The sequence below is a fragment of the Notolepis coatsorum genome, assembly GCF_963971535.1.
Source record: "Notolepis coatsorum genome assembly, chromosome: 5".
NCBI lineage: Eukaryota > Metazoa > Chordata > Actinopteri > Aulopiformes > Paralepididae > Notolepis > Notolepis coatsorum.
Genome location: NC_140169.1, coordinates 200,237,452 through 200,258,700, shown reverse-complemented (window position 1 = coordinate 200,258,700; position 21,249 = coordinate 200,237,452). Strand labels below are relative to the sequence as shown.

The window sequence follows — 21,249 nt, the reverse complement described above, 5'->3', positions numbered from 1 at the left end:
TGTGGGTTAAAGGCCCTGATACTGTGGGTTAAAGGCCCTGATACTGTGGGTTAAAGGCCCTGATACTGTGGCTTAAAGGCCCTGATACTGTGGGTTAAAGGCCCTGTTGGTTAAAGGCCCTGATACTGTGGGTTAAAGGCCCTGATACTGTGGGTTAAAGGCCCTGTTGGTTAAAGGCCCTGATACTGTGGGTTAAAGGCCCTGATACTGTGGGTTAAAGGCCCTGTTGGTTAAAGGCCCTGATACTGTGGGTTAAAGGCCCTGTTGGTTAAAGGCCCTGATACTGTGGGTTAAAGGCCCTGTTGGTTAAAGGCCCTGATACTGTGGGTTAAATGCCCTGATACTGTGGGTTAAAGGCCCTGATACTGTGGCTTAAAGGCCCTGATACTGTGGGTTAAAGTCCCTGATACTGTGGGTTAAAGGCCCTGATACTGTGGGTTAAAGTCCCTGATACTGTGGGTTAAAGGCCCTGTTGGTTAAAGGCCCTGATACTGTGGGTTAAAGGCCCTGATACTGTGGGTTAAAGGCGCTGATACTGTGGCTTAAAGGCCCTGATACTGTGGCTTAAAGGCCCTGATACTGTGGGTTAAAGGCCCTGATACTGTGGGTTAAAGGCCCTGATACTGTGGCTTAAAGTCCCTGTGGGTTAAAGGCCCTGATACTGTGGGTTAAAGGCCGTGATACTGTGGGTTAAAGGGCCTGATACTGTGGCTTAAAGGCGCTGATACTGTGGGTTAAAGGCCCTGATACTGTGGGTTAAAGGCCCTGATACTGTGTCTTAAAGTCCCTGTGGGTTAAAGGCCCTGATACTGTGGCTTAAAGGCCCTGATACTGTGGCTTAAAGGCCCTGATACTGTTGGTTAAAGTCCCTGATACTGTGGGTTAAAGGCCCTGTTGGTTAAAGGCCCTGATACTGTGGGTTAAAGGCCCTGATACTGTGGCTTAAAGGCCCTGATACTGTGGGTTAAAGGCCCTGATACTGTGGGTTAAAGGCCCTGATACTGTGGGTTAAAGGCCCTGATACTGTGGGTTAAAGGCCCTGATACTGTGGCTTAAAGGCCCTGATACTGTGGGTTAAAGGCCCTGATACTGTGGGTTAAAGGCCCTGATACTGTGGCTTAAAGGCCCTGATACTGTGGGTTAAAGGCCCTGATACTGTGGGTTAAAGGCCCTGATACTGTGGGTTAAAGGCCCTGATACTGTTGGTTAAAGTCCCTGATACTGTGGGTTAAAGGCCCTGATACTGTGGCTTAAAGGCCCTGATACTGTGGGTTAAAGGCCCTGATACTGTGGGTTAAAGGCGCTGATACTGTGGCTTAAAGGCCCTGATACTGTGGCTTAAAGGCCCTGATACTGTGGCTTAAAGGCCCTGATACTGTGGGTTAAAGGCCCTGATACTGTGGCTTAAAGTCCCTGTGGGTTAAAGGCCCTGATACTGTGGGTTAAAGGCCCTGATACTGTGGGTTAAAGGCCCTGATACTGTGGCTTAAAGGCCCTGATACTGTGGGTTAAAGGCCCTGATACTGTGGCTTAAAGTCCCTGTGGGTTAAAGGCCCTGATACTGTGGCTTAAAGGCCCTGATACTGTGGGTTAAAGGCCCTGATACTGTGGGTTAAAGGCCCTGATACTGTGGCTTAAAGTCCCTGTGGGTTAAAGGCCCTGATACTGTGGGTTAAAGGCCCTGATACTGTGGCTTAAAGGCGCTGCTACTGTGGGTTAAAGGCCCTGATACTGTGGGTTATAGGGCCCTGATACTGTGGCTTAAAGTCCCTGTGGGTTAAAGGCCCTGATACTGTGGCTTAAAGTCCCTGTGGGTTAAAGGCCGTGATACTGTGGCATAAAGTCCCTGTGGGTTAAAGGCCCTGATACTGTGGCTTAAAGTCCCTGTGGGTTAAAGGCCCTGATACTGTGGCTTAAAGTCCCTGTGGGTTAAAGGCCCTGATACTGTGGCTTAAAGTCCCTGTGGGTTAAAGGCCCTGATACTTGTTTTATGTCTGCACTTTTTAAATTCTGTGCAAATTTTATGCCAATTCTGTATGTTCTGTGAAGCACTTTGAGCTGCTGCTGTGAAGCACTTTGAGCTGCTGCTGTGAAGCACTTTGAGCTGCTGCTGTGAAGCACTTTGAGCTGCGATTCTTGTATGAAAGGTGCTGTACAAATAAAGTAAACTAAACTTAAGTAGAATAATTGTAAACCATGAATCCAAAATGAGGATAGCCTACATTATATCTAATTCTTTCATAACTGCTGCGAGGACTGGTGACCCTCCACCAAGTAAAGTACATGACGGCGCCGAAAAGGATGTTTCCAGACTCCTGATCTTTTTGTATAACTCTCAGTTCTCAGCCCGTAGCTGTTTTATGATGAACCCTTTCACTACCACACTACAGAAGGTTAACCCTTTCACTACCACACTACAGAAGGTTCTGTAGTGTGGTAGTGAAAGGGTTAACCTTCTGTAGTGTGGTAGTGAAAGGGCTAACCCTTTGTCGTGTGGCAGTGAAAGGGTTAACCCGCTGTGTTGTCGCAGTGAAAGAGTTAACCTTTTGGTAGAGTGGTAGTGAAAGGGTTAAAACTATGTCGCAACCGGCTCCCTCCCTCTAATAATAATAATAATAATAATAATAATAATAATAATAATAATAATAATAATAATAATAATAATAATAATAATAGCTTGGATTTATATAGCACCTTTCCTGAAACCCAAGGACGCTTATGATGCTAACTCCTCTGATCCGGCCTCGATTCCCCCTGATCCTAATTTGAACCCATTGCCCCCGCTGGGTCCTGACGCACCTTCCAGGCCTTGCAGACCGGCGTGGCCCAGTGGTCCGCCCTCGCCGCGGTACCCAGGGGTTCCCGGCATGCCCCCGATCCCTGGCATCCCCTTCTGTCCCTGGGGACCCAGGTAACCTGTCCAGGGAGAAGGTGGACGTCACATAGCTGCATAGGACACTTTTTCTTTATTATTAAAAAGGGGTGCAGATACAGTCGATGCATTTCATCAAATAATAATTTCTTAATTTCATAAAAATTTCACAAGAAATGATTACATGAAATCATATTGCTACACTCCAATAAGTACCCCACCCATCACCCCTGCTCCCCAATTCCATGCCATCCTGAATACCCCCCAGGCTTACATAAATAAAAAATAAAGAAAATAAAGAAAATTGAGGATTGGTAGAACTATACCTAACAGCAGACCACCCAAACACCAACCACCGCCCCGCATGGGCAGCAGACAGCCGTGCACGTATTCCCGGTGCGCGAATGGCAACGGCAGAACAAGCCACAACGCAGCAAAAAAAAAAAACGAAAGCACATCAAGCCCCGCAACCCAGTGGCAGCCTCCCTTAATCCTCCACTAAGACGTATTTTGTATATTTATTCAAGTTCAAGTTTGTTTATTATTTGTCACAACAAAATACAGAATACTTTATGATGAAATGCTTGTTTCACATGAGCCCCTAAGAGTGTGCTACATACAGTAAAAAAAGTCATTAAGAAGTAAGTAAAAAGTAAGTAAAGGAATGTTCAGTCAATATACATATATACAATATACAATACAGAGTATATTACATATTTATTCCCACTCTTCAGCCTTCCTAAGTGTGTACTCCATCTCTCCCTAAACACCTCTAGACTGTCATCACCTCGTACCAAGAGCCCCTCTATTATGCTGTGATGCATTACCTGCCTTTTGAATATCTCCAACTGCAATTCATGAATAAATTGTGCTTTAAAAATGTACCTTTTTCCCAAAAGAATAATCATATTTACAAATTTCAGTTTGTTTTAGTTTTCCATGTTTAGGAATGTGACACGTTTCATGAGAACCTCTCTCACCTGGAGCTCCAGGGAGTCCTAGTGGCCCCGGTGGCCCTCGAACGCCCTCTGGTCCTTTGATACCCTGCTGTCCCTGAGAGCCCCTCTCTCCTGGCATTTTAACGGGGAGTGCAGGCGGGCCCTGGTTACCTTGAGCTCCGGGAAGGCCTGTAAGGGAGAGATTTTTTGTCTTTCTTTAACCTTTATTTAAGGTCTGGCGAGAGGAAAAAAAGTCCCCTCGAAAGGGTAACAGGGAAAGGGGACACATTTTTTTTTATAAAATAAAATAGAAGAGAGACAGATGGTACAAACATCACAGAGGTAACGGGAAATAGTTAAAACACTGTGGTGTTTTTCATTATGCCTGTAGGCGGAGCTCTAACGTAGACTATGTCATTCACCCGCGCTGGGTGCATCCTCCTGAGAGAGAAAGCGAAGTACATGGTATTACAGAGCAATGCTGCTCCTGGTGATGCAATAGCAACCCATCCCCCTGTCCCCACTCACACAAAAAAGTGCAATACCAAGTAAAGAGGGGAAAACGTGCCTAGAGGTCGCTGTTTGATGGATTTACAGATTCTACCTTTAAGTAACTGAAAATGACCATCATACACTCTGTACTACGTGACTCACCCATTTCCATCGATCTACTGTGGCAACCCCAAGCCACCACTGGGGTTTTGATGATTGTAGGGCGCTACGTAACGGCCCAATGGTTAGGCGCTGCCCATATTTGGGCGTCCGCTTCCAGGCGCACCTGCCACTAGAAGGCCATCAAGACCAGCTAGCGAATCACGACGCGCTGAGGAGAGTGAGCACGTAGGGCCCAAAGACACACGCTCACTCTCTCATATCAGGGGCGAGGAGACAGACCGGTGAGCGGAAAAGCCGCCCCGGCAGACAGTCTAAGTTGAAAGTCAGAGAGAGAGTGAGGAGGAGAACCGTGAAATGTTTTGTTTGATTAGAAAATAAAGAGAAATTGTGTATGTATGTACATGTATTTTATGTCCGGATGGTGTATCTATGGAACGGTCACTGTCTCTATCACACTCACATGTGCGCAGGTATAGCCGCATACAAGTATCTAGGATACACATATTCATATGTGTACATAATGGGTTTACACACACTCATATACACAAGGATAAGTTATACACGTCAGGGGCACACATACATGCACATACTCACTTATAGGAAATAGGCATACACACACCTACATATACACATAGTTGAAGTATAGGCTTTCACTGACACATATGGGGGATACACATGTATATAGGAGACACACACATACGTAGCTGAGACGCACATATATATACACATCTGAGATATACACTCACATAGGGGGCAGAGGCACACATGGATACGAGACACACACAAGAGATAGGAGTACAGTCACATACCAGGAAGATGCACACACACACATATGAGGCATGTACACATGCTTACGTGATACACGTACCCACATACATGTGTTGGAGACATGCGTGCATACATGTTATCATGCACAACTGCATGTGTCTGGGGCGCTTTCTCTCACATGCAATATGGAGAAGGGTGGCATCCCGATAGAGGATGCAGCACATACCTGCTCGAAGGTAGTTCGGTCTACATGCAAAGTATATATATCAGGGATGTATACGCATAATGTATAGTATAGTATTTTTCTTTTTTCGTAAGTATTTTTTTATTTTCCATGTCAGTTGTTAATGTATTTGTATGAGTCCTTTACATGTTTTGTATGTTCTTACAAAAAAGAAAAAGGCAAATCCTGGAAATTGCATATGATGATGTGGAAAGAGATGTTTTGAATATTGGAGAGATTTGTGCAAAAAATATCAATAAAAAAAAAAATAAAAAAAAATAAAGAGAAAGTATTATTTTGGGAAACACAACTCGTCTGTCTGTTGTTTTATTCGGCCACCCCTACACCTGGAATTGCCACACTACGTAACTTACCCCACATCTCTCATACACTACTGTGTGACTCACTTATTCCTATCTATCTACACATCACTTAGCCCACATCTCCCATACACTCTGTACATTCTGATTGTACCTCTCCCCTATGTTACTCACTCCGTATCTGTGCAATGCACCCACTCAGTTTGTCTCCTCCTCTGTATAAATACTGTGTTAGCGCTCCGTTCTACAGAGATCCAGGGCAGTGCCTCCATCGCTCCACTCTGAATCTCTCCACGCTGCAACATGTGCTTTTTTTCTTTTTTTTTTTTTTTTTTTTACCAGTGGGCGATGGCCACTAGATACATTTTTTGGTACACATCAGGTAACTTAGAATGAGCAGAGAGGAAAGAGGGGAGAAAGAGGGAAAGAGGGAAGGGGAAGGGGGGGAGGTGACCAAAAGAGAGGAGAGAAGAAGAAAACATAAAAAATCAAATGAAAAATAAACAAACAACAAAAATAAGACTCAATAATAAAAACAAAGACAAAATAAAACAAAATAAAACTAAAACTAAGACCCAAAAAATCATTATCATTACCGAAATGTGGCACCTGTGGATCTCACGTGAATCGGTACTCAGTTAGTACCGATGTGATTCGGTCGATACCCTTAAAAGTACCAGATTCGGTACCCATCCCTAGTTGTGTATTCAAAAAGCTTAAGACCATTAAGCCTCATCCTGATTATACTTCCGCCTTAACTCTGGTATGAGATCAGAATAAGACAACATCATAGGTTACCTGTCAGACCAGTGCTTCCTTTAGGACCGGCTGGTCCTCTGTCCCCCAAACCACCAGACCTGCCGGGTGTTCCCATGAGTCCCTGTTCTCCTTTCACTCCTGTGAGGCAGAGGCATAAACAGTTCAATCTCTTCAGTCTGACGGTACGGTTCGATTATAGCTGATGATTATGTCATAACATTAGTCTGAGCGTAAGGCAAAATATATCACAGTTTTGACAGTATATCAGTAGTCAATGGTATTTCGTTTTCCACAGTGGCCATTTTCACATGGCATCGCAGGTTAAACGCAGGTGTAACTATTAACACTAATTACGGTTCCATCCTACTCAGAAGCCCTTCCAGTGAGACAGTATGCACTATACCAGGGCCCTGGCTCACCTAAATGGAATGGGGCCATAATTCATGTAATTAATTATACCTGTGTTTACCCTGTGATGACATGTCTCTCTTACTCTCACAGATATAGTCTCAGCCATGAAACCAACCACCTCCCCCCTTGACATAGTTCCCTCTGTTCTTCTCAAAGAAGTATTTCCCACAACTGGCACCAGCATCCTCTCTATCATAAACACCTCCCTAGTCACTGGTACCGTTCCAACCTGCTTCAAACATGCAGTGGTCCAGCCCCTTCTGAAAAAACCCAACCTAGACTCCACCCAGCTCAATAATTACAGGCCAATCTCCAAGCTCCCATTCCTATCAAAGGTCCTTGAAAAGGCTATTCTCTCTCAGCTGTCTCCCTACCTGCACTTGAATAACATCCTGGACACATTTCAGTCAGGTTTCAGAGCCAACCACAGCACAGAATCTGCCCTGCTTAAGGTCACCAATGACCTGCTCCTCACTACCGACAACCGGGACTGTGCTGTCCTTATGCTCTTAGACCTCAGTGCAGCTTTCGATACAATAGACCATGCTATTCTCATTGACCGTTTTCACCTCCTACCTCAGTGATAGAAGCTTCTCCGTTAATATCGGAAACTGCTCCTCCCCCTCTGCCTCTCTCTCTTGCAGGGTTCCACAAGGCTCCATCCTTGGCCCTATCCTATTCTCCCTATACATGCTGCCCCTTGGTCTGATCATTAAAAAACACAACATTTCTTTCCATTTTTATGCTGACGACACTCAGGTCTATCTCCCATGAAACCCAACAATATAAACAATCTCGACAGTCTTCGTTCCTGCCTAGACGACATCAAATGCTGGATGGCACACAATTTTCTACAGCTCAATCAGTCAAAGTGTGAAATCCTCCTTTTCGGCCCTCCGAACCAAACCATTGTCATTGCCAGCAGCCTGGGTAACCTGTCTCCCCTAGTCAAGCCCTTTGTTAAAAACCTGGGCGTGCTCTTTGACCCCGAGTTTTCCTTCAATAGGCAGGTAAACTTGGTGGTGAAGGGGTTCTTTTTCCAGCTCCGGTCCATAGCCAGGATCAAGGCCATTCTCTCCCCCTCAGACCTGGAAAGAGTCATTCACGCCTTCATATCCTCACGCTTAGACTACTGTAACTCCCTGTACCTGGGGCTAAATAAATCCACCATAGCCCGTCTACAACTCCCCCAAAACGCTGCCGCTAGACTTCTCACAGGTACCCAGAAGAGAGCTCACATCACCCCTGTACTTGCCTCCCTCCACTGGCTCCCGGTGCGCTTTAGAATAGACTTCAAGGTCCTTTTATTGGTTTACAAAGCCCTAAATGGTAAGGCCCCTGCTTACCTAGCAGACCCCCTCACCCCCTATACCAACGCCAGGGCCCTCAGATCGGCTGATAAGGGTCTCCTAACCACCCGTAGGTCTAACTTCAAGTCTAGGGGGGGACGCGCTTTTGCGGTCGCAGCCCCTGACCTCTGGAACAGTATCCCCATGTCCATTAAATCTGCCCCCTCCATCGATTCTTTTAAATCAAAACTCAAAACCCACCTATATCGCCTGGCCTTCCCTGACTCACCTTGACTCTTGCCGTACTTGTTGACGTGTTGTTCTGTTTTTCCTTTGTCTATCCGTTGATATTTCTTTTTTTTCTGTTTATTTTATACTTTTCTTTGTTCTTAGATTAGCTATGTGAAGCACTTTGGTTGACAAGCGTCATGTTTAAACGTGCTATATAAATAAATTTGATTGATTGATGTCAAAATGGCCACTGTGAAAGGGGCCCTTATAATTTTCATGGTGCTATTTCATAAGAACGTACTGTATATACAATATATATATACTGTATATCTAGGATATATCCTTTCTGTGATTTGACAGAAACGGGCTATTAATGCTAGCAGGGACTTGGTTCGATAACAGCAGCATGGAGAGAGACTGCAACACGAGCCTTCCCTCTACCCTTGATGACCAACAGGAAGAGAATTTGACAAGATGGAAAGTGGTCTTTATTTGTCTATTTATGCTATTGGGTGCAGGATGGGTCTGTGTCCAAATCGTGCCACTTTCCACGAATAGAGTGTAATGTAAATATGTAAATACAAATAATGAGAAAATGCTATTTTTAGCATGTAATGATAAGATAGCTGTACCATTATATCCAGACTCAAACAATGAAAAGCGGCACTCTAAATGGCTCATACAAGTATTGATAAACATAGACACTTTAATCTCTACCTCTCCTCCCGGACACGCCACCGGGCCCCCGGTATCCCGACGAGCCTTGGTCTCCTCTGAACCCGTTCCTGCCAGGGAAGCCGGGGGATCCGTACTGTCCAGGAACACCTGTCTCTCCGGGGGGAGGCTCCACGCCCGGAAGGCCCCTGGGCCCCGGGAAGCCTGCGAGACGGATCAATACAGGTGATCAGCTCCAGAGGACCAAGAACTCAATCAGCATTAATCCTTTCACTGCCACACTACAGAAGGTTAACCCTTTCACTACCACACTACAGACGGTACAAACCGTCTGTAGTGTGGTAGTGAAGGGGTTAACCGTATGTAGTGTGGTAGTGAAATGGTTACACTTCTGCAGTCTGGTTGTGAAAGGGTTAACCTTCTGTAGTGTGGTAGTGAAAGGGTTAACCTTCTGTAGTGTGGTAGTGAAAGGGTTAACCGTCTGTAGTGTGGTAGTGAAAGGGTTAACCGTCTGTAGTGTGGTAGTGAAAGGGTTAACCTTCTGTAGTGTTATAATGAAAGGGTTAACCATCTGTAGTGTGGTAGTGAAAGGGTTAACCTTCTGTAGTGTGGTTGTGAAAGGGTTAACTGTCTGTAGTGTGGTAGTGAAAGGGTTAACCTTCTGTAGTGTGGTTGTGAAAGGGTTCACCTTCTGTAGTGTGGTTGTGAAAGGGTTAACCTTTTGTCGTGTGGCAGTGAAAGGGTTAACCGTCTGTAGTGTGGTAGTGAAAGGTTAACCTTCTGTATTGTGGTTGTGAAAGGGTTAACTGTCTGTATTGTGGTAGTGAAAGGGTTAACCTTCTGTAGTGTGGTAGTGAGAGGTTAACCTTCTGTAGTGTGGTAGTGAAATGGTTAACCTTCTGTAGTGTGGTTGTGAAAGGGTTCACCTTCTGTAGTGTGGTTGTGAAAGGGTTAACCTTTTGTCGTGTGGTAGTGAAAGGATTAACCGTCTGTAGGCGGCTACGTGGCGTAGTGGGCAAGGCGCTCGCCACGAATGCAGAGACGCTGGGCTCGCCTGTTCGAGCCCAGCGCTCCACATTGCTTTCAGTTTAGCTGGTCGTCCGTACTAATACACATTGGCCGTATTAGGGGGTGGGAAACTGATGGGTGGGGATCGGGCGTTGTGGACAGCGACTCCTACAGGTCGGTTGGTGCGCCTGCGCAGTAGAATCAGGAAGTGTCGGGGGCAGCGTGAGCCTCCCACGCGTTACTCCTCGCCACTGAGAGATCGAGCTGCGCAGGTGAAAAGATGCGACTGCTGTTACCTCAAGTACCGGAGGGGACTTGTGCTATGTATGACTTAGTCCACATTGCAGCCGGCTTGTGGGAGGCAAGAAACAGCGTTCGTGACAGGGGAGGGTTGAATTGGATGATACGAAATTGGGATGGGAGAAAATATAGAAAAAATGGGAGAAAAAGTGGATAAAAAAAAAGGATTAACCGTCTGTAGTGTGGTAGTGAAAGGGTTAACCGTCTGTAGTAGTGTGGTTGTGAAAGGGTTAACCGTCTGTAGTGTGGTAGTGAAAGGGTTAACCTTCTGTAGTGTGGTTATGAAAGGGTTAACCGTCTGTAGTGTGGTAGTGAAAGGGTTAACCTGCTGTAGTGTGGTAGTGAAAGGGTTAACCTTCTGTAGTGTGGTAGTGAAAGGGTTAACCTTCTGTAGTGTGGTTGTGAAAGGGTTAACCTTCTGTAGTGTGGTTGTGAAAGGGTTAACCTTCTGTAGTGTGGTAGTGAAAGGGTTAAGATCAGTTTGCCCACCAGTGTATCCTTTTGGTCCTGGGAAGCCGAAGTCTCCAGAGGGTCCCAGTTTATCAGGCGTCCCGTCTGGCCCCGAGGGGCCTCTGAACCCGGGCTGTCCTGGGTGGCCCTGGTCACCTGAACACATGATGGGGGAACATAGTTTAGGACTGGAGCGCAGGTGCTACTTTAACTGCATTACTTATTCTTACTACTACTGGAGCTTAGTGAAGTACATTAAATGGCTTGTACTGTATGTAGTACGTACGTAATACTGAGATAAATGGTTTCATACTCCATTGACCTGCAAATATTCTTGTATTTACTGTAACTGTAGTGACCTGCAACCTAATCGAACTCTCCTGGTATGCTATGTCCTATCAGGTCCTATAAGGTCCTATGAGGTCCTGTCAGGTCCTTTGAGGTTATATCAGATTATATGAGGTCCTATGAGGTTCTATCAGATTCTATAAGGTCCTATCAGATTCTATAAGGTCCTATGAGGTCCTATGAGGTCATATGAGGTTATATCAGGTCCTATGAGGTCATATGAGGTTATATCAGGTCCTATGAGGTCATATTAGGTTATATCAGGTCCTATGAGGTCATATCAGGTCCTATGAGGTTATATCAGATTCTATAAGGTCCTATGAGGTCCTATGAGGTCATATGAGGTTATATCAGGTCCTATGAGGTCATATGAGGTTATATCAGGTCCTATGAGGTCATATTAGGTTATATCAGGTCCTATGAGGTTCTATGGGGTTCTATCAGATTCTATGAGGTCCTATGAGGTTCTATCAGATTCTATGAGGTCCTATGAGGCTCTATCAGATTCTATGAGGTCCTATGAGGCTCTATCAGATTCTATGAGGTCCTATGAGGTCCTATGAGGTTCTATCAGGTTCTATCAGTTCCTATGAGGTCATATGAGGTTCTATCAGATTCTATGAGGTCCTATGAGGCTCTATCAGGTTCTACCAGGTCTTCCTCAGAGTAGTGGTTCACCTTGCGGTCCAAGGTAGCCCTTCAAGCCCACTGAGCCAGCGACACCGGCCTCTCTGTTGGGGACACCGCTCTCGCCGCGCTCCCCCTTGGCTCCTGGCTCTCCATCCGGTCCAGAGGAGTCCAACCCTGAGCAGCGAGACCCGGCCGAGTGAGACAACTGCTGCATATAATACCCTATCTCTAAATGACATGAAATAATACCCTATCCCTAAATGACATGAAATAATACCCTATCCCTAAATGACATTAAATAATACCCTATCTCTAAATTACATGAAATAATACCCTATCTCTAAATTACATGAAATAATACCCTATCTCTAAATGACATGAAATAATACCCTATCTCTAAATGACATGAAATAATACCCTATCTCTAAATGACATGAAATAATACCCTATTTCTAAATTACATGAAATAATACCCCATCTCTAAATGACATGAAATAATACCCTATCCCTAAATGACATGAAATAATACCCTATCCCTAAATTACATGAAATAATACCCTATCTCTAAATGACATGAAATAATACCCTATCCCTAAATTACATGAAATAATACCATATCTCGAAATTACATGAAATAATACCCTATCTCTAAATGACATGAAATAATACCCTATCTCTAAATGACATGAAATAATACCCTATCTCTAAATGACATGAAATAATACCCTATCTCTAAATGACAGATGAATATGAAATAATATCCTATCCCTAAATGACAGATAATTATGGAATAATACCCTATCCCTAAATGACAGATAATTATGGAATAATACCCTATCCCTAAATGACAGATGATTATGAAAGAATACCCTATCCCTAAATGGCAGATGAACATGAAATAATACCCTATCCCTAAATGACAGATGAACATGAAACAGTTTTTACAAACACTTTGATCCATTAGGAAGGTTAGGGTTTTTTGAAATAGTGGTAAATACACTGCATATTCTATGAGTGATGGGATCACAGAGACAGGGGGGAGTCATTGGGTTGAATACCTGCAACTCCGGTGATACCCTTTTGACCTTTCAGCCCATGTAATCCATAGAGACCCTTCAGGCCGTGGAAACCTGCGGAGAGGAGCAAACATTAACACCAACTGATACCTTTAGTGTGTGTGTATGTGTGCATGTGTGTGTGTGAGAGAGAGAGAGAGAGAGAGAGAGAGACACAGAGAGAGAGAGACAGAGAGAGAGAGACAGAGAGAGAGAGAGAGACAGAGAGAGAAAGAGAGAGAGAGAGAGAGAGAGAGAGAGAGAGAGAGAGAGAGAGAGAGAGAGAGAGAGAGAGAGAGAGAGAGAGAGAGAGAGAGAGAGAGAGAGAGAGAGAGAGAGAGAGAGAGAGCGAACAGAAAAGTATTACCTCTGCCCCCGGGCGTTCCAGGTAAGCCATCAGTGCCCGATGCCCCAATAACCCCGGGGAAGCCCTTCTGTCCCTGGTTACCAGGGAAACCACTCTGTCCGTCTGAGCCTGCAGGGTAGCAACAGCAGCAGGAAGAAGCAGAAAGAAGTCAACGGAATCCTTCACACCAAGAACCATGTAACTTGACAACTTTAGATAATAAGGTTTGAAGGAATGAAAACGTTGTTTCTTTCTGAAAACTTTGAATTGGACTAATCTGTAAAACTCAAATTCAGATTTTTTGTAAAAAAAAATTGACCCCTCCCCCTCTCACTCCCAGCTCAGTGTCATGTCAGTTTTCCATTTTGATAACCTTCCCATTAACCCTTTCACTACCACACTACAGAATTAGACAATTAGTTTTATTAGTGTGGACGTATACTTTTGTCCAGTTCTTGCGATAAACCAGTGGATAGATGAAGAGGAACTGTCCAAGGTGCTGATGACTTTCGCTTGCATTAGACTAATACGTCATCTGATATGCCAAGTTCACTGAAATCGATATAAAAGAATTGTCCTAGAATTGTCTGTATTCATCCTATATTTTTTTCGACGGTGCCACCTGCTGTATAAAAAAAATAATACACTCAAACCCGTGGTATCGCATGAATATTGCCACTCTGTGATGCCTACGCCACCCGAGCTTCGCTCTCGGGGCTGCAGGCGCATCCAGGGCCGGACTGGGGAAATAATTCATACCGGGAGATATAGCGCGAAATATAGCCCCAATCAGGCCACTTTTTCCAGGAATTCTTTTGTTACAAAGACTTAATTTCCTGCATTCTGGTGAATTTTATTGCATGTGAATCACAAACTAATGAGCCAACAATTGCTTAGTACAATGTACTGTTATGAACCTCAAATAAAACTATGCTACTCTCTCCACCTTCAAAAAGAAAAAGCAAGAGCACAACATATTTTTCTATTTACTATTATAATACAGTTAACCACTCTCTCAGTTAAACAGTCAACAGTTAAAATAGCCCTTTACACAAACATTAAATTACAGACCTTTCATTACAATACTATAAGCCACTGCCAGAATAGTGACACATGTATCGCGTGTGGTGAGCACACGCATGCATGCACAACGAAGACAGAAGATTGCATTGTCTCAATCATTTTAACTATAAGTTCAAGTTCTTTAAGTTCTTTAATAGTTGTCATACAGAAGTACAGAATACTTTCATACAAAATGCTTCTTACTGTTACGCTCCAGAGACTGTGCTAGACAAGATAGTATCAAATAACATAATAACATAATATAGCATGAATTTAGAAGAAGAAAATGAGGTCACAGTTGTTCGGTATAGACATATGTACAATGTTCTGAGTTACCATATAATATACAATACACAACTATGCAGTGTACTAATGTACAGTACTATCTAGTGCAAAGCAGAAATGGGATGAGGTACAATTTTAGGTACAATTTACAGTAAGGTGTACGAGTTGTAGTGCAATCCTTCATCCATAAATATAAAGTGTGGGGAGTGGGTGCTACAGTGTGTTTGTTTAAAGTGGGTGTGTGCTATAAAGTGTGTGTAGTGGGTGCTACAGTGTGTTTGTTTAAAGTGAGTGTGTGCGTGTGGATGTGTGTGCTATGTGTGTTTGGTGGTTGTTGTTGTGTAGTGTTCATTCATTGTTCGTTTAGCAGCCTGATGGCCTGGGGATAGAAGCTACTTCTGAGTCTTTCTGTGCTCGCCTTGAGACTCCTGTATCGCTTGCCTGACGGCAGCAGTTCAAAGAGGCAGTTGTTCGGGTGGCTCGAGTCCTTAATAATTCTCTTAGCCTTCCCCTTGCAACGCTTGTAGTAAATGTTCTGGAGGGTGGGGAGCCCCCCTCCAATTGTGCGTTCGGCTGAACGTGTCACTCTTTGTAGTCTGCTTTGGTCTTTTGCAGTGCTATTCCCAAACCAGGAGGTGATGTTGCCGGTCAAGATGCTCTCTATTGTACATGAGTAGAAGTTCTCACTGACAAAAAGCATCAATTGTCAAATAATATTGATCACATTAACTAGACTAGATGTTTTTGAGGAAATTAGAAAGGGAACAACAACTTAACCCTTATGTCTGATCAGATTCTTATTTTCTTTGATAACTTTGCAGTGATTATGTTTGTAGCCAATATAATTGGCAAAGGTGTGTAATCTTTGAATTATCTTTGAATTATTTTGACTTTCTCTTTCATAAATTGTTTATTCAACTTCAGCCCCAATCATAACCACCACATATTGTTTTTTGTAATGTCAGATTTAACAACTCCTTTCAGAAAAGTGGGAGTATTTCATTTTTAATCTGAAGTTGAATAAAATATTTATGGAAAAGAAAGTGGGAAATTATTTCAACATATAATCTTTTTATGGCGTTTTTCAATTTAGTCCCCTAATATGGTAAGAGTATAACACTTTAGTTTTCAGACACAATGGTTAAATTATTTATTTGTTTCTTGGCAGATTTAACATTGGGCTTTTGACAGGGGAGATGATGCATTGCATGGTAACGTTAGCTAGCTAACATCCACATGTTTATTTTTATCACTGACTAACCTGCTGGTTCCTTGACCTTGGTGCAAGAAAACATTTGATAAATGTTGCCGGATTTAGCAGCATCTCTCTTTTTCTTTGTTTTATCCCTCTCTCCTCCACCCTTTCTCTTTCTTCCACTGTCCATCTTGACATCAACGTTAATTGACTTTCGCTCTACTGTATCTCTCCCCGAGTCCCTCACTACCTGGCTCAGTGCCTGGCTGTTATTCTGCATCTGAGTGCCATCTAGTATTGTACCCATTCTGCAATCTGTTAAATAAAGTTTTCATTCATTCATTCATCTGCCATTCCATTCGCCGCCTCCGCTGTCAATCAGTTGTATCGCCTGGTCCCGCCTCCACCAATCACAAGCGGCAGCACGGCTCCATTGTGTGTGTGTGTGTCCGCGTGAGGGAGAGAGAGAGAGTCAGATAGTTCTCCAACTCTGTCGCAGACAGTGAAATCCTGGTTGTTCCCCACCCACCTAGGTTATCTAACTATCGCGCCACGCCGCCGCCACAACTAGAAACAATGGCCTGGCAAAAAAAATACAAAAAATTATTATAATAAAAAAAATAAAAATTATATACCTTTTTTTCTTTTTTTTATATGTGCAGGCCAGGCCACCGGGAAAACTCCCGGTGCTCCCGATGGCCAGTCCGGGCCTGGGCGCATCACAGCTGTGGCAATATTCATGACATACCACTGCTTCTCGTGTATTATTGCTTAAGTGTACAAATCAATGGTATGTGCAGGTCAGTATTGTGTGCAAGTCAGCTGTTACCATGTTATGATTAAATAATTTTTTTGATTAACGAAGCAGACTATTAACTCATTGGACGCCAGACCCGAGATAAGTCGGGTTAACTCGCCATCGCTTGGGCGCCAAACCCGAGAAAAGTCGGGTTTTCTATCGTTATTTCTTTTATTTGATATTCCCATTCATAATTCATCGAGGGAGCCTGTGTTATCATTGGGAATGAGTCTGAGATTGCAAACATCCAATACTGCCGCCTGCCGCCTTGCGGCCGGTATTGCACATCCTTTGAAACCGTCTGGCTTGGGCTGTGTGTCGATCTAAAAAGTCCGGTCCGGGTTTTCCTTGTCGGGCAGGACAAGCGTTTATAACACATGGATTGAGGAGAATCAAGCACTCCCGGTTCATGTTCTTTGGTGGATTATGTTGGCAACACGATCGACATCAATACTTGGAATGGCGATCAGATAATTGGAATATTCTTTTTGGAGCTCATCCTAGTCAAGGTAAGGGCTATATGGTATCAATCTTGCGTTGATCGAAGAATCCCTTCCCCGTGATCCGAACGTATGTGTGTAATAATGTGTGTGTGTAACGTATTCCGTTGATGACGATCGAAGCATAGAAAAACGACCCCCCCCCCCCACCCTTTCATGCATTCATGATGAAACATAATACAGATAATATAGCGTTGATTTCAGATTGATTGTTGATACAGGCAAGGAACGCCACGGTTTTTAGTGAAATGCACTAAACGCTGCATAACGGCGTTTCCTGGGATTAGACAGGATTACTCTAAAACTATACTCATATTCACCACAGTATAAAACGGGAATGTATGGATGACATTTTTTTTTCTTTTTCACAAATTGAACGATAGATACTCGATGTCAAATGGGCAATCGTTTTATATCCATAGCTATGATATTTAATATAGTTTTAGCCCTGCAAACACTGCCATGTATCCCTATTCTTTAAAGCGCTGGCCTTCTTACCACATGGCCCACAGCGACCTCTGGCGCTGATTGAGTTAAAGGTGTCCATCAGAATTTACTAAACAGCTCGCTTTTGTTTATATTCACATTCAAGAGTTTTCTGTTGTTCTATAGTCTACAAGCTGAATACATTTCCTACCTCGTATAACCTTTGCAACATCCATTTTAGCTATTTTCTTTTCTCTTGCAATGTTACATCCCATCCAATGTTGTTTACATCCCATCCAACGTTACATCCCACCCAATGTTGTTTACATCCCATCCAATGTTACATCCCATCCAATGTTACATCCCATCCAATGTTGTTTACATCTCATCCAATGTTACATCCCATCCAATGTTGTTTACATCTCATCCAATGTTTACATCCCATCCGCGTTAAGTTTCCGCTTTCGGTTTTGGCAAACTTGTGAGTCCAGCCTCCTTTGATTGACAGGTAGTTAGCTTGTTAGATTTTGAGGAAGATCATATATAGACCAATCAAATTGAAGCACAGGGGCATGTTTACACACCACCAGTGCACTATTTTTGTATTCTACGTCACCCCCATGCTCCTAGGTACACAAGGTACAAAAGGTACACAATTTTCGGTTCTATAGCGCCAATTTCATCAACTAGTGCTAAAAAAAACCCATTGGATACCTTCCTTCTTTATTCCCCCCCCCACTGTCGGTCTGAGGAGAGTGTAGACTATTACATGCCTCCTCCGATACATGTGGAGTTGCCAGCTGCTTCTTTTCACCTGACAGCGAGGAGTTTCACTGGGGGAACGTAACATGTGTGGAGGTTCATGCTATTTCCCCCCAGATCCCCTCCCTGCTGAACAGGCGCCCCGACCGACCAGTAGGAGTCGCTGTTTGCAACGATCAGGACTCATACCCCCACCGGCTTCCCACCCGCGAACACTGACAATTATTGTGTTTGTAGGGATGACTGACCAAGCCGGAGGTACCGCTGACAGCTGGATTCAACCCAGAGTCTCTGCAGTGGTAGACGAGTCCTTAGACCTCTACGCTACCCAGCCACACCTCCCCATTGGATACCTTTAATTAAACAGTGTCTGGCAGGGAAGGGCGTGATGTCTCCTACCTTGACCTCCGCCTATGCCAGGATCCCCTGACCCGCCTTTCATGCCCAAAATCCCATGGAAACCAGATCCTCCTCTGTCCCCAAGATGACCGATCAGTCCTTTCTGGCCTGTAATGAGGGCATCATTTAATCATTTAATCAATTTAGTCATTTAATGCAAGCAAAGTCCTAGGCTCTCAATCTATCTCTCCCTATACCCTAGACTCTGTTGCCTATACTATATATACTGCTTTCACCGTCTAGAATGGCCTTACACTGTATGATAGCCATGTACAATAATACCGTATATGCCATATATATTTTTTTCTACATCTGTTTGAATATATCTGCATATATTCCTGTTTACATACTTGTTTATACTATATCTATAACTGTATATATCCCATACTTACACTTATTAGTGCCAGTTTGGCTTACTACCAGTGTATTTATACCTGTATCACTGTAAATAAAAAAAATACTGTACTATACTGATCAGATTAGCATATTTACTCAGTAGCTTGTTATATATATTACCTTGAATCACTTGTTACACTGCATATTGTTAATGCACTTTACTGGTTAGATGCAGACTTCTTCACGTTGTAACTGTACTTGTACACATTGAATCTAAGCTAATCTAATCTAATCTAATCTGTTGGCGATTATGGATCCAGAGAAGAAGAGACGGGTCCACTTTACCTGCCGCTCCTGTGAAGCCCAGTTCTCCCCTCAACCCTGTAGCTCCGGGGTAGTCCATGCGGTGACCTTGATTGCCTGTTATAAAAGTATAAATAAATGTTTACAAATTATTAACCCTTTCACTGCAACAATACAGAAGGTTAACCCTTTCACTACCACATGAAAAAAGGGTTAACCCTTTCACAACCACACCACAGAAGGTTAACCCTTTACATATACATTTACATTTAGTCATTTAGCTGATGCTTTTATCCAAAGCGACTTACAAGTTCTGTACGACAGGTCATCAGGAAGGGTACAACTCTATCAGCTGAGTAACAATGTTCATCAAAGTGTTGAGTGCTACAGTGTAGGTTAGTTTATTAGGACAAGTGCATGACAGTAAGGTTAGTTAGGGTTAGATTTTTTTTATTTTTATTTTTTCATTATTTCACATAATGGTTGAAGAAGTGCGTCTTTAGTCGACGGCGAAAGATTGGACGGGATTCGGCTGTCCTAACTGGGGTGGGTAGTTCGTTCCACCATTGCGGGGCAAGGACTGAGAATAGGCGGCTTCTCTTTGATGACCCTCCCGGAGCTCGGATAGGAGTAGGTCTGAGGCGGCCAGAAGATGCAGAGCGTAGGGGTCTTGAGGGTGTGTAGTTAGAGACCATTGGCCGGAGGTAGGCGGGAGCGGTTCCCTTTGCCGCACAGTATGCTAGGTCGAGGGCCTTGAAGCAGATATGTGCAGCAATGGGGAGCCAGTGCAGGTCCCTAAGAAGTGGAGTGACATGGGCCAACTTCGGTAGGTTTGAGATCAGGTGGGCCTGGGGGGGGGGGGGGGGGGGGGGGGGGCACCGCTGAAGAGTTGAATGATTTTGTGAATTACATCAACTCTACGACACAATACCTACATTTCACAGTGGAACAATGTAAAGAAAAAGTAAACTTTCTACAGCTGACCATTTATTAAAAAAAAAACAGGGGTCTCTGGATAGAACCGCATAAACCACTAAGCAACAGGACAGGTTCTGCGACTTAAAGGATCTCAATTTCTGATTTTGAACATTATTATGGCAACAACTATTTGCTATGTAAAGATATAGTGGAGTAATGGTGTTCTGAGCAGAGAATGAAGTCACACTCCCTCCTTTGTGTGTGTTGTTATGCCAGCTTCTCTGTTGTTTGTTTTTGGTAGCTGGGCCGGTGTGTTTGTTAGTGAACGTGAGTCCCTCCCTGTCAATGTTCTATTTTTCTGCCTCTTTTTCCAACCTAAATATGTTTCGGACATGCAACTGCTGGATCTTGATTCGTATTTTGATCTGCAACGCCTAGTTTGACAGTTTCATCTGAATTTCCCGAGCCAGATGCAGGAAGCAAGAATACACGACCGCTCGCTCGTTAAATAAACTCCTTTTCCATATAAATGGTTCACTAAAATATGTTTCGGGCAACATTTTAGGCGAGAAATAGTTTCTTAGAAATACTTCCTTGAAATATTCAACAAATAATTACTTTGCTGAGAACACAAAGGGCATGTGTGGCCGAAGCATTGGATTGGTCTGAGATTCTGGTGCTCTAGTGACATCTATTGGCTGAATCTGCGATATAACACCTTTAAGAAATTGCAGCACAGAGGAGGAATTTGAACTGAAGATTGACACCTCTGTGACAGAGGCTATGCGGAGAAGGACATCTCGGCAGCCTATCAGAGGGCGGTGCGCACGGAAAGAGCCCGCCTCCTTGATCAATCTGAGCGCGTGCTCGCTCCACGCCTCTGTTTCTCCACTGGGATTTCTCCCATCGCAGGAGAAATTAAGAACATTGTAAAGAAACACTGGCATGTCTTACAAAGCCACTCTGGCCTGAAACGAATAGGATCCAGAACCCCCTCTTATTCCTTTCAGAAGTTTCGTTCACTCA

The 21,249-nt window shown here is 43.8% G+C and overlaps 1 protein-coding gene across 1 annotated transcript in view; it reads right to left on the bottom strand.

The window, feature by feature from the left end:
* Positions 1–21,249, bottom strand: part of col4a2 (collagen, type IV, alpha 2) — a gene marked incomplete at its 5' end in the record, with an annotated part of 201,665 nt that overhangs the window by 20,381 nt on the left and 160,035 nt on the right. Inside the window, 10 exons of the mRNA XM_084314415.1 lie at positions 2,800–2,916; positions 3,853–3,999; positions 6,535–6,633; positions 9,144–9,305; positions 10,899–11,015; positions 11,886–12,011; positions 12,896–12,967; positions 13,260–13,367; positions 18,667–18,774; positions 19,348–19,422. Of these exons, the coding sequence (XP_084170541.1) occupies positions 2,800–2,916; positions 3,853–3,999; positions 6,535–6,633; positions 9,144–9,305; positions 10,899–11,015; positions 11,886–12,011; positions 12,896–12,967; positions 13,260–13,367; positions 18,667–18,774; positions 19,348–19,422 (1,131 nt within the window). The remainder of the gene's footprint in view (positions 1–2,799; positions 2,917–3,852; positions 4,000–6,534; positions 6,634–9,143; positions 9,306–10,898; positions 11,016–11,885; positions 12,012–12,895; positions 12,968–13,259; positions 13,368–18,666; positions 18,775–19,347; positions 19,423–21,249) is intronic.